General features: G+C 49.8%; 1 protein-coding gene across 1 annotated transcript in view; it reads left to right on the forward strand.

Moving 5' to 3' along the window:
- Positions 1-9357, forward strand: part of TOP3A (DNA topoisomerase III alpha) — a 42196-nt gene extending 32839 nt beyond the window's left edge. The window contains exons 14-19 of the mRNA XM_037068759.1: positions 1949-2062; positions 2166-2331; positions 3312-3455; positions 5418-5540; positions 6716-7395; positions 8815-9357. Of these exons, the coding sequence (XP_036924654.1) occupies positions 1949-2062; positions 2166-2331; positions 3312-3455; positions 5418-5540; positions 6716-7395; positions 8815-8993 (1406 nt within the window). The 3' untranslated portion in view covers positions 8994-9357. The remainder of the gene's footprint in view (positions 1-1948; positions 2063-2165; positions 2332-3311; positions 3456-5417; positions 5541-6715; positions 7396-8814) is intronic.
- The last annotated feature ends 4744 nt before the right edge of the window (positions 9358-14101 follow it).

Here is a 14101-nt window from a genome sequence, read left to right on the forward strand (position 1 = left end):
CCAGGTGACTTCCATTGGGATGACTGGGCCTTTGTTTCTGGACCATAACTGTACATCCACAATTCATCCCTGGTTATGTATGACCTTCTGGAGGAAATTTGGTTCACTGGTAGTGATTTAAATCAAGTCATCAGCAACTGCAGCACAACGTTCTTTCTGCTCTGGTAGCTGAAGCCACACAGCAGATTTTGCTATGACATATTTACTGCCAAGAGCCTACATCAAAATCTCAGGCACAGTAGATTTTGGAATCCCCAGATCAGCTTTTAGGCTTCCACTGATAGTCACCAATCTTTGTTGATTGCAGCCTGTACAAGTTCAACATTGTATTCTGCTTATTGCAGGCCTTCCAGAATGTGAATTGCTCTCAACAGATTCTTGACCATCTTTGAAGCGTTTGTGCCACACTTTTATTTCCACTATACTCACTGCATGATCCCCAAAAGCCTTCTGAATCACCTGAATAGTTTCCATGGAGTAATGTCCAAGTTTAACACAAAATTGGATGCAGATTTATTGCTTTCCTCACTCAGTTATCTTGAACCTGAGGGCCACACAGTACATGTGTTCACTCAACAGCGTCTACCACCCCCACTGACTAGTACAATGAAGTCATCAGTTGTTCACCCATTTGAATTCCAGTCCACTCTCCTTGGCTGCCAGGTCATGTCACTGTTGCGTAAACCATTCTTGTTGTATTAACAGTGACTGTATTTTTCTGGACAAAATATGCAGCTGCCACTACAAATCAAACCTTTCCATTACCTCTAAAAGAAATGCTGTATCCAGTCACTCCCCATTTCCCCTTCTTTCCATCTCCCCAGCCCTAGGCAATCACTGATCTTTGTGACTCAGGAGATCTGCCTATTTTAGACATTTCCTATAAATGGAATTAATTATACAGTATCTGGTCTTTTGTAACTTGCTTCTTCCACTTAGCATGTTTTCAAGGTTTATCCATGGTGTAGTGTGTTTCAGCACCTGGTTCCTTTTTTAAAAAATATTTTTATTTATTTATTTTTTAAAGATTTTATTTATTTATCTTTAGAGGGGGAAGGGAAGGAGAGAGGGAGAGAAATATCAATGTATGGTTGCCTCTGGGGTGTCCCTTGCCGGGAACTGGCCTGCAACCCAGGCATGTGCCCTGACTGGGAATCGAACCGCGATCGTGTGGTTGGCAGGCCCGCGCGCTCAATCCACTGAGCTACACCATCCAGGGCTGGTTCCTTTTTATTACGAATACTATTCTGCATTTTTTTCAGTTGACAGACTTCTGGGTTGTTCCCATTTCATGGCTGCTATGAATGCTGCAGTGAACATTTATGTACAAGTTCTTGTATAGATATGTTTTCAGCTCTCTTGAGTATACAACCTAGGAGAATTGCTGAGTCATATGACTCTGTTCAGCCTTTTTAGGAACTTCTTCACAGCAGCTGCACCATGTCCCAACCCTCCAGCAGTGTGTAAGGGTCCCAGTTTCTGCATGCCCTCACCAACATTTGTTATGGTCTTTGCTTTTCATTATATTGATCCAAGTATGCATGAAGTGACATTTCCTTGTGGGTTTACTTTGCATATCCCTGATGGCAGAGTTATGTTTTAAAAGGTCCCTTTAGCTACAGCATGAAGAATGGGGTGGGTTGAGGAAGCAACCAGAGTGGAGGAGACTGGGGGTATAATGTAATGACGCAGATGAGATGATGTAGACTGGCTATAGCTCTGACACATGGGGTTGAGGAGCTTAGAACTTCAAAGCTGGTGTTGACAGCTTTAGTGAGTTAGCAGACATGAGGGAGAGGCGAGGTGGCCACTGTGGTTTCTATTATGGGCCAGATGTGAGTGGAGGTGTCTTACTGAGAATAGGAGGTCCAGGCAGAAGAAGGGGGCCCACAGACACCTGGGAAGAAGGATGTCTGGATTAACCTGAGTAACCTGGAGTGGCTTTCAGGCACTGATGCAACACACGCGGAGCACATTGAGACAATCAAAGCCCGGATGTACGTCGGGCTCACCCCAGACAAGCGGTTTCTCCCTGGGCATCTAGGCATGGGACTTGTGGAAGGTAAGCAGAAGGGAGCTGCAGGGAGTAGCTGGGGAGGCCCTGTTGCTAAAGTTCCTAAGTTGTGTTGTGTGGGCCGCACCGAACACTGCTCTTCTCCCTGCAGGTTATGATGCCATGGGCTACGAGATGTCCAAGCCTGACCTCCGGGCTGAGCTGGAGGCTGATTTAAAGCTGATCTGTGAGGGAAGGAAGGATAAGTGTGTGGTTCTAAGGCAGCAGGTCCAGAAATACAAGCAGGTTTTCATTGAAGCTGTGGCTAAAGCTAAGAAGTGAGTGCTCAGCCCTGCTCTTCAGCACAAGGGGTAGTTAGCTCTGCGGCCTTGGCCCTGCTGTTTCCCTAAGAAGTGGGAGTTCTTGAGGAGATTCCCCAGAAACCAGGTGTTCTCATAACCATGCCTTTTGAGGTTGGTAAGTCCCCACCAGTGGCCTTGTTTACTGGCTCCTCCCCTTTGGGTTTTCCCCCTGGGTTTTGTTTGTTCCTTTCCACAGAGCTCTGTCAATGTAGAAACAGTCAACAAAGATCTGGTCCAGTTATTCTGGGCTGTTGGCTTTAGAAATGCCATTCTCCTGATTTTAAATCTGTCTTGAAGTAGTATAGGCAATACACTCATAATCAGTAAATCCAAGTGCTGGTGTGTGACCTGTTCTCTGGAGCATTTGGAGTGGCCATTTAGCAAGTAGCATGCATGCATTTTTTTAAGATTTAATTATTTTATTTTATTTTTTTAGAGGGGAAGGGAGGGAGAAAAAAGGGGAGAGAAAATCAACGTGCAGTTGCCTCTCATGTGCCCCCTACTGGGGACCTGGTATGTCCGCAACCCAGGCATGTGTCCTGACTGGGAATCGAACTGGCAACCCTTTGGTTCTCAGGCCAGCACTCAGTCCACCGAGCCACACCAGCCAGGGCAGCATGTGTGCAGTTTGGTAGGCATGTTTTCTGCCCATGCCAATTTGGAACAATGCATGATCTAGTTTAAACTTTACCTCAGACACTTGAGGAGTGTATGCGTGGACCCTATGCAGTTACATTTGGCGTGAGACCACTGATGGGGCAACATGCCTGCCTGGTAGCTGGACCCCTCCTGGGAGCTGCCAGGAGTCACCAGAGCCAGGGTCTGTTACCCAGTGCAGTTCTCTGTTGGCTTCCATTCTTTGTGTCAGGCCTGAGGCTGACCAGCCAACCCCTTCCCTGGGCCACACATGTTGTATGCACGTAAGGAAATTCACATATGCTTTGTTGTGTCTTCAGATTGGACGAGGCCTTGTCCCAGTACTTTGGGGAAGGTGTAGAGGTGGCCCAGCAAGAAACCATCTACCCGGCCAAGCCAGAACCTGTCAGGAAGTGTCCACAGTGCAACAAGGACATGGTCCTCAAGACCAAGAAGAGTGGCGGGTCAGTGCCCAACTTTGCCCCCCACCCCTGCCCCTTGTGTTCACCTGGTACCTACCAGGTCTGCTAAACAGCTTGCACAAGGCCCTGACATTTTATTTGTGTTGTTACTCGAAGGCGGCCTGCACTTGCCAGATCCCAGACTAAGTCCTGAGACAGACCGGTGGCCGATGGGGCGCTGGTGTGCAGTGCTGTGGGATGCAAGGGAGGGCGGGGGCCGAGCGGTGGTGGGGCTGGTGTCCTCTGTTGGTAGCACTTACCTCCTCTGGTGTGGAGAGAAGGGTGGGGAAGCATGAGCTATAGACCCAAGTGGGTCTACATTGAATTCCACTTGGACCAGTTACAAGCTTTGTGCCCTAAAGCAGGTTACTTAACTACTCTGAGCCCCAGTTTTCTCTTCCAGAAATTCAGGGCAGTGATACCTAGTCTACCTCACAAAACTGAGAAGGGTGAGGATTCAGTGGAAAGAGTCACTGGTCTAAGAGCGCCTAATATGTTAGAGATACTCAACAACACTGATTTGCTTCTCTCCTTGTTTTAGCCCTGCATGGGGTCTGAACATCTTAAATCCCTCTTCATTTCCATGCATTCTTTCAGAGTGGGCAGGTCACCTGGAGGCTCAGGCTGCCTGACCTGGCCTAGCTGTCCATGCCAACACCTGGTGCAGGAGGAAGTTCAGGCTGGAGTGGTGGACTTGGTGGCAGCCATCATTCATCACGTGCCATTGCTGCGGCTGGCCTGATGCAGGGTGCTCAACAGCCATTATCTTATTTGACTCCATAACTACCCCACAGGAGAGGTGTTTTTATTCCAGCTTTCTAAGGAGCAACGACCGAGGCTTAGCAGGCTGAGGTGGCTTGTCTACAGCAGGCAGCCCGAGGGAGCGGGAGAGGCAGAATGTGAACCCAAGCCTTCATAGCCCTCTATTCTGCCGGCCCCTCTGGCTGCAGCACTGGTCACTGCTATGCTGCTGTGTGAGCGGGTGGTTTCCCTGACTCTCAGGAGCTAGAGGCTGGTGAGCTGGGCCTAGCAGCGGTGGCAGGGCGTGTGCTGCCCACAAACATATAAGCCGTTGCCACTGTAGGCTTAGAACAGTGCCTGATGGCCACATGTAAGCACCTAATAAATGCTGTTGATGGCTTTTCTTTGCCACAAGTGGGTAAGTGGACTAGTAATCATTGGAATAGAAAGGGGAAAAGTACTTGCTTTTGTGTAAGTTCTGAATTTTCTAAGTCCTTGGTTCACCTGTGTATATCTGGAGACTTGTGACATTTACCACTCCAGGCTTAATGTGATCATTTTCATTTCTGGGTTTTGGGGCTTGCTATTTGAATAATTGGGGTTTGTGATTTGTTGGTTTGTTTCACTTGGTCTGGTCATATACCCAAACGTGCAAAAACATTGTAAATTGTGTGTATGTTGGCTAATCCAGCCCTGGAGTTTCATGACTGGAAGACATTGAGAAATGGCCAAAAAAGATGTGGTGCAAGTGTTAAGAGTAAAGGCTCTTGCATCAGACAGATTGGGTTCTAGTCCTAACTCTGCAACTCTCCTCACATGCATCCTGGGGCAGATGACCATGCTGCCCCAAGCCACACTTCGCTCCAGTGGAAGCTGACTCTTGTCATGAGAAAGAGGCGGGGGCGGGGGGCGGTACGACAGCACTTGGCAAGGAGCCTGAGTAGAGCCCTCAGTACTTGGTGGGGCTGTGGCCCCAGTGTCGGTAGGGTGGTTGGCTGTTTTTCAGTAGAAAGCAGAGTCAGCTGTAGCAGTTTCATTTTTTAGGGAGGTGAGTAATAAATGCAGGTCAGTATTTCTAAGTGATTTTATTACCAGTGACTGCATCCATTTAAGTGTTCTCTAGACAAGTACACATCTTTAGTCAGCTGAAGAAACATTTTCTTGCTATTTCCCATTTCCTATGGTCTTGTGGCTCCTGCCTAACCCTGGTCCCCATGCCCACAGGTTCTACCTCAGCTGTGTGGGTTTCCCAGAATGTCGATCTGTTGTGTGGTTCCCTGACTCTGTGCTGGAGGCCAGCAGGGATGGGAGTGTGTGTCCAGTGTGTCGGCCACACCCTGTTTACAGGTAAGCTGGGCACCTTACTCAGCGCTAAGACATAGCACAGGTAGAGACACTCAGGAACCAGAATCTCTGGGCACCTTAGGGAGGATGTTCCCCGTGCTCCGCAGCAACCAGGTCAGCAGGCCTACATAGCTCCAGGTCCCATGGACGCCATTTCTGATGCGGAAGCCAGCCTCGAGGGCAGGTCCCCCTTTCCCTGACCTCTCCTGCTAGATCACCAGAATACATATGTACACAAGGCTGTTCCCAGGCTCTTCCCCACAGCCTGGAGTCTTCAAACCTACTGGTTATGGGACCCCTACACTTGTAAAAATCATTGAGGAATCTACAGAGCTTTTGTTGTGGGTTATGTTTATCAATATTTACCATATTCTAAATTAAAGGGAAGACATCTTCTGGAATTTAGTGTCTTAATTTGTTTAAAACATGCATTGCACACTAACATAAATAACATTTTTAGGCTAAAATACCTAATTTTCTTTTTTTTTAAATTTTATTTATTTATCTTTAGAGGGGAAGGAGAGAGGGAGAGAAACATCAATGTATGGTTGCCTCTCCTGCATCCCCTGCTGGGAGTTGGCCTGCAACCCAGGCATGTGTCCTGACTGGGAATTGAACCGCGATACTCTGGTTCACAGGCCTGTGCTCAATCCACTGGGCTACACCAGCCAGGGCTAAAATACCTAATTTTCAAAGCAAAAAAATAATAAGAAATCCATTTTTGCAAGGCTTCATAGGAGACAGTTGGATTCTCCTATCTGCTTCCACGGCCAGTCTGCTGAGTTTATTGCGTGTGTTGGCGCCTCTGGAAAGCTCTCCTGCACACACTTGGAAGAATAGGAGCACAACAGACTTACCTTCCTTAGCATGGTTACAAAATATTTTTGACCTCAACTTGAAAGGTCCCGGGATGCTCCAGAGCCCACTGGAGCCCACTTTGAGAACTTTCAGAGGCTTCTGTGTTGTGGTGATTCACTGGGGTCTCAGGTTTCATCTGCCTCCCACTCTGCACTTTTGTGAAGACTGAAGGGGCTAGTGGTTGGCCAGTGCATGTGTGAGCTTCCTAGGGCATGGTGCCAAGGGGAGACCTAGGGCAGGTGCGGCCCTCTGTGGACCAAGAAGAAGCCTCTTGCATCAGGTGGTAATTTTTTTTTTTTTTTTTACCTTTTGTCCATTAGGTTGAAGTTCAAGTTTAAACGTGGTAGCCTTCCCCCGACCATGCCCCTGGAATTCATAGGCTGCATCGGCGGATGTGATGAAACCCTGAGGGAGATCTTAGACCTAAGGTTTTCACAGGGTGCCCCCAGAGCTGGCCCACCAGCCAGCCAGCCCTCTGGCTACCTGCAGGCTAGCCGGAACTCAAACAGAATGGACAGCAACCAGCACAGCCACCCTCAGCCTCCTGGCGCCAGGCAGACCAGGCCCTTGAAGGCTCTGGCCCAGAATCAACCTCTACCCACTGCTGCTGGTGAAAGCAACTCTGTGGTCTGCAACTGTGGCCGGGAAGCCCTGCTGCTCACTGTTCGGAAGGAGGGTCCCAACCAGGGCCGGCAGTTCTATAAGTGCCAGGGTGGCGGCTGCAGCTTCTTCCTGTGGGCCAACAGCAGCCACCCAGAAGCAGGAGGGCCTCCTTCCTCCTCAGCAAGACACCCCGCTGTCTCAGGGAACCACCCACATGGGTTTGGTAGCCCTGGTGATGACTCTGGTGGTGGCACATCTTGCCTATGTAGTCAGGCCACTGTCACACGGACTGTGCAAAAGGATGGGCCCAACAAGGGCCGCCAGTTCCACACATGTTCCAAGCCAAGAGAGCAGCAGTGTGGCTTCTTCCAGTGGGTAGACGAGAACATGGCCCCAGGTGAGGAGCGCGCCCTTTGCCACAGCAGCACTACAGGGAGCAGCTCCAGGGCTGGGCAGGGTGGGGCGTGCAGAGCCCTGCCTCAGACCCAGGGCAGGGTGAGGTGGTGGTGGGAGTGTGAAGACCACTGGGTCGTCTTGCTCCTTTGTCTTCTCACTCGCTCCCTTCCAGCAAGGTAGTGAATGGTATCATCTTTATTCCAAATGAAACAGTAGCTACTGTGAGCTACTTGCTGTGTGCCCGTCACTATGCTGAGTAGGGTGTGCTAAAATAGGCATCTTCCATCATCACCAGGTAAGCATATGATCACAATTTTACAAATGAGGAAGGCGAGGCCCCAACAAACAACGTGACTACTCAGGTCACATAGCAACACAACCCAAGACTGGAAAGTAGGTGGGGCTAACCCCACAGCCCTGTGCTCCAGTAGCCTTTGTAAACCCTAGGGAACTGTTATCATTAGCCTCGTTTGTTCTGATGGAGAAACTAGTCCTTAGGATGTCTAGGAACCGACTTGGGTCTGGCACCTGGACGTTGGATCAAAGTAGATAATATATTGAAGGCACTTTGAAATGGCCCCTGTCTGCCCTGGTACACAGCAGAAGCTTAAATATCTGAGAATGACCAAAAGGCCTAGTGGGAGCTTTGTCCACACAGAGCTGGTTCCCAAACCCAGCTAACCTTGAACAAACGAGTTGGCCTCTCAGCCTATTTCCTTGGTAAGATGGGAACCTGCCTATCTTTACTGCAGTCCCTATTTTATAAAGGAGTGTAGTCTCAGACTGTGGTTCGAACACATGTGTCCTCAGCTCTGCGTGTACAGGAAGAACCCAGCAGGCCTGGTGCAAGCGCAGGGCTGGTGGCCAGGGCCAGAAGAGCCCCAGGGACAACCACTGCTGTGACAGCCTCTCATCAGGAGTGGGTGGGGAGTAATCAAGTGTGCAAGGGCCCCTTGCCTTCCCAGTGAAGGGAAGTAGTGTACAGCCTCCAGGCCAGCTGAGCAGTTATCCTGGACAGTCAGGTGGTCAACACTAAAAAGCCTGTGTAAGGAATGGACGGATCCAGAAATCTGAGTTCTTTGCATGGAAGATGGGAAGCGGGTTGTTGGTTCCAGGACCATTTGTCTTTGCCTCCTCACTGCGCGACCTCAGGCCAGCTGCTTGCATGGTTTCCACTTCACTAACAAGTATGTACAAATTGACACAGGCCCCTCACTGGGACAGTAAGAGGGGGCCAAGGCTTTCAAGAGCACAGGGTTCAGGCATTGACACTGTGTTGGTGCAGAGTGAGGAGAGCCTGTCCTCTCAGCGGGGGTGACTACCCTCCTTTAGAGGACACCCTGTACCCAACACTAACCTGTATTTCCTTTCACTTTAGTATGTCTTTCTGAACTTAGACTTCCTCTGACTCTTCCCATAGGGACTGTGGGGGCTCCACCTTGGCCAGGAGGCAGAGGGAAAACCCATGGACTGGAATCCAGAAGCAAAAGAGCCCGGGCCAGTTCCTCAGACCCTGGGTCCACGGCCAAGAAACCTCGGAAATGCAGTCTTTGCCATCAGCCTGGGCACACTCGTCCCTTCTGCCCTCAGAACAGATAAGGGCAGGGTAGTGACCATGGCCACTACTGAGAAGTCACAAGCTGCTCCCTGAGATCCCACAGGGGTTGTTGCCGTGAATGCCATGGAGAAGCAGGGAGCCAGAGCACTTAGCAGTGGAGCAGCATGTCCTGCAGCTGTGGCCTCTGGGGCTTCCTCCACCTCCGTGAGAGACCAGTGCTCCCAGAGCAGGCTTGGAGTAGCCAGGAAGGGGCTTCTCCACACATAACCTGAGAAAGGAAGGTGGGGTCCAAGGAAATGGCTCTTGTTCCAGACTTACATCTGCAGAAGATTTCTTTCTATCTAGAACCTGCTGTGGCCAGGATGCTCCCAGCTCACGTGCCTCAATAAAGAAGTTTCCCCTTTACTTGAGTGCATATGATGCAGTGTCTGGGGAATGGTGGCAGGAGCAGAGGGTATAGATACCAGCCAGTGCCCAAGGACCCCTTGCCAGCACCTGACCCTCACGATGTCCCCTCCTAGTCCCAGTCCAAGTGGCAAATGTTAAGCCCAACTGCTCGCAGCCCTACAACCAACCACCTCCAGAGGTTGCCATATTTCTTACTTGCCTTTACTTTGTAATACATAACCATGTTGGCTGTATTGTCTGGTTGTGACTGGGGTGGGTTGCCCAGTCACATCGCTGGCTGTTGAACAGATGAATTTTCTTGAGGTCTTGGCACTCTGGGCCCCATACCATTCAGTTAGACCACAGGCTCTGCTCTGGCTGGATGGCAGGGGGTAGTCTTCAAAGTGTAGATGTCTGGAATTACTCCTGGAGCACCTCATCAGTTAGTGTGGGGCCTGGTCTTGCATTTGTGGGGTTTTGGGCTCTCCTCAGCCCTGGAAACCACTAGTCCGCTTTCTGCTGTTGTTTTTATCCATTCTGAACATTTCATGTAAATGGGATCATAACAGAATGTCAGCTGTGTCTGACATGTTTCACTTAACCTAGTATTTTGCAAGGCTCATCCATGTTAGAAGCATATTGGCTGTTCATTCCTTTCCATGACAGTGATACTCCATTGTGCGGGTGGACTCCATCAAGTTCATTCTTCAAAGTTCATTCTTCAGCAGATGGACTTTGGGTTGTTGATTACCTTGTGGCTGTCGTCAATAGTGCTGCTGCACACTGTCATGCACAAGTGTTTGAACACCTCAGTTCTTTCAGGTACGTGTAGGAGTGCAGTGGTGGGTCATACAGGAATTGTTTAATCACCAAACGAGTTTACACAGCAGCTACACCATTTTACATTCCCATCAACAATGCAAGAAGGTTCCATTTCTCCACATTCTCACCAATACTATACCTTTTTTTTTTTTTCTTATTACAGCCACCCTAGAGTGTGTAAAGGGAAATCTTATTGTGGTTTTGACTTGCATTTTCTAAATGACCTCTGACATTGAACATCTAGTTTTGTGTGCGTTGGCCACTGTATATCTTTTTTTTTTTAAGATTTTATTTATTTATTTATCTTTAGAGGGGAAGGAGAGAGGGAGAGAAACATCAATGTATGGTTGCCTTTTGTGCGTCCCCTGCTGGGAGTTGGCCTGCAAGGAACCAGCCTGCAACCCAGGCATGTGCCCTGACTGGGAATCGAACCGCGATCGTCTGGTTCACAGGCCCGCGCTCAATCCACTGAGCTACACCAGCCAGGGCTCACTTTATATCTTTGGATAAATACCTGTTCAAGTCTTTTGCCCACTTTTCAACTATGTTGTTCGTTGCTGAGTTGCAGAAGTTCTTTATAAATTCTGGGTACTAGATGCATTTGTGGGTTATAATCTTTCTACAAGTAGCTTCCCCTGTGTGTCAAGACCAAGAACTGCTAGGCTGGACTGCCCGAAGGACACACCACCTCAGGTCCTGATGCCCCACCAGCACCAGCGTTGTCTTCGCCACTGCGCCCAAGTAGCCTCATTGTGGCACACAGCGTTAGTCACCTGGAGGCTCCTTGGTGTAGGGTGTCAGGCCCAATCACAGTGCAGTCTTCATGAACAACAGCCTGTGAGGGAATTTCCCACATCTCTGGGTGGCTCACTCACCCAGCGCACTAAATTGAACCTCCGATGGTGGCTGGAAGGGTTTGAACTCTATCTCCTATGGCCTGCACAATGCAGGACAGAGTAAAATGACCCACCCCCGCCCTTACTTACTAAGCCCAGCCCTAGCTGCAACTAAGAATTAGGCCACATAATTGACCACCCCATGTTTCTCAGCCTCCCAGCTCTCCTGCTAGGGACACGGGGGCTCTGATGAGTAAATGCCTTCCCTGGCAGCAGCTGAATGGGAACTGAAACAGTCTGCCTTCACTTCTACACCTCAGAGCTCTTGGAGTATCCACATCATCTCCATGCTGAAGAGAGCCACCTGCTGTTCCTCAGAGAAGGGGGAAGCCTGGCTTCTGCCTAAGACATCCCCACAGTAACTCTGCCCACCCCAGTCTGGCAAACAGCAAGAGTAGCTGTCCCACACAGCTGCTGCTGCTGGAGGGGAACTGTCTCTGGTGCATCCTGCTCCTGGAGCAGCTGGAAGCAGAAAACTAGGCCCCATTCCCTCCTGCAGCCTGCCACTCTGAGCACAGGTCCAGTGCCCAGCAGCACTGTGTGGACGTCAGGCACCAGATCTGGGACACTGGGAGGAGACACTGCTAACACTTGGGGTGAATTCACAGCTGCCTTTCCTTCTGGGGCCTGTTGTAGCCCAGAACCCAGGATTCCTGACTAGAATACAAAGATGGCATGGGGTCGACTAGCAAGCCGGTGCAGTGCCACTCACTCCCGGTAGCCCGTCCTGCTAGGGACATATGTATGCTCCATCCCTGCCTCAGGCCATCCATGCTCACACTGGGAGGTGCTGCTGGGGGCAGCCTGACTGGCCTTCCTGCCAGCTGGCCCCAGCCAATTAAACTGTGCTGTCTCGGAAAACTAGCAGCAGTGTAAAGATGATCCAAAACACCATCCTCAGCCATTTGTGCTGGCCTTTGGAATACACTCTGGGTCTCATCCACTACACCCTTAGCTTCCTCGTTGAATTAGATGCAACCAAATTGTAATGTTACTGGGATTTTAAAAAAACTTTTTTTTTTTTTTGCCCTGGCTGGTGTGGCTCAGTGGATTGAGCGCCAGACTGCAAAGCAAAGGCACTCAATCTGGTCAGGGCACATGCCTGGGTTGAGGGCCAGGTCCCTGGTTGGGGGCGTTTAAAAATGAACAGGTAAAACCTTTTTTAAAAAAAGATTTTATGTATTTTTAGAGAGGGGAAGGGAGAGAGAAGAGAGGGAGAGAAACATCAATGTGTGGGTGCCTCTCACACACTCCCAACCAGGGACCTGGCCCGCCGCAACCCAGGCCTGTGCCGACTGGGAATCAAACCAGCAACATTTCAGTTTGGGGGATGGTGTCCGACCCAGTGAGCCACACCAGTCAGGGCAAGGGTTTTTTTGGCCTAGTTTTCTCATTAGAAAAGAAAAATACACTTTTGAAAAATGCAATTGGTGTCATGTACCAGGCTGATGGTCCCTTGTTTTAGAACAGGGAAGAGGTGGAACAGTAGCCCAGGGCTATGGGCTTCAGGCTGAGCTGTGCCTGACTCTGACCCTGACCCTGACTTTGACCCTGGGCCCAGCACTCTTCCCATACCTGGAGGAGGGAATGAATGCCTGTACTAGAGCCCCTGCAGGTTACGTGTCTATTCTCTGGGACTCCAAGCCTGACCTCTTGGCCAGCTAAATCCCAGGTCTTAAAGGGAAAGGCCCATTTGGAACCAAAGTCAGAAAGTAAAGTGCTTTCCTTGTGTGGCTTGCACACTAGCTCAGGGGCAGTTATTCTGGAGGTAGATTCTGGCTCATTAAGGTCCTCAAACCAGGTGGCTCCTGAGCTAACCCTGAATTGGTTCCACTTTTCCTCAGCGTGCACCAGGGCACAGGCATCACTAAGTGGGAGTAGGAACTGCACTTATATTTTCCACTCAAAGCAGGAAGATGTCATAATATCAGGAGAAGGCAGGATGCAGTCAGTGGTGAGTGTCTGGGCGAGCCTGGTGGAGAGCTGGGCCACACACTTCCCTACCAAACGCAGCCTCTTTTCCCTTTCCGCTCCACTGGGCAAGCCACAGCTCAGGGCTTTCGAAAGGCTGGTTTTCTGGCCTGCTGGCCGAAGCCCTTTCAAAAGGCAGTTTAGCCAGATCCCTCAGAATCTGAACTATGTTTGAGTGCTTTCCATTCCCAGGAATCCCCTAATGAGAAAGCTTGTGTACAAGCTTTGTCCCCCAAGCCTGTGTACAAAGACTCTCTTCAGGCCTTAAGACTGAAACAACTGGGCAGACCTGCTGCAGGACGACTGGCACTGCCCCTTGACAGAACATCACGCAGTTAAGTTTGCTTCTTAGCAGCCAAGTATTTCTGAGGAGACATTCTTATGAGTGACTTCACAAAAACAATGTGTTTGATCTCTGGTAAGAAGTATTCTTGAATTAGGTGGGTACCATTTTAAATTTTTAAGTCCCTGTTTGCCATGTTCGTGGTGGTATTTTATTGGCTCTGGCATTCCTTTAATTCTGAGCAAGTGGCATCACTGCTGTACCAGAGTTGTCACAATTCCAGGCCTTGGGTCACTTGGTAAAGTTAAACCAAAGGCGTGGATTGACAGGTTTTGGCACCACAGCTGAAGGGTCTCAGCATTAACACATTCAGACCTTGGGCCAAGACGGCACCTAGCTCAGAGCTGGAACTGTCCTGTGTACAAAGAGAGTGGCCCAGAGCAGCAATGCCCCATGCAGTTGGCACAGACCGGGGCTGAGCTGAGCTCCTCCTGCACAGAGTCCTAGCAAAATGGTGAATGGTTGCATTTCTCCAGCTAGGAACCGAAGTCCCAGGTGTTAACCATACAACAGTACTGTGACCACAAACACCTCATTTCTCTCCCTTTTAATCCATCCCAGTTTTTTTTTTTAAGATTTTATTTATCTTTAGAGGGGAAGGGAAGGAGATAGGGAGAGAAATATCAATGTATGGTTGCCTCTCATGTGTCCCGTGCTGGGAACTGGCCTGCAACCCAGTCATGTGCCCTGACTGGGAATTGAACCGTGATCCTCTGGTTCGCAGGCCCAC

The sequence above is a fragment of the Sturnira hondurensis genome, unplaced genomic scaffold (assembly GCF_014824575.4).
Source record: "Sturnira hondurensis isolate 20B ecotype Veracruz unplaced genomic scaffold, ASM1482457v3 Scaffold0018097, whole genome shotgun sequence".
NCBI lineage: Eukaryota > Metazoa > Chordata > Mammalia > Chiroptera > Phyllostomidae > Sturnira > Sturnira hondurensis.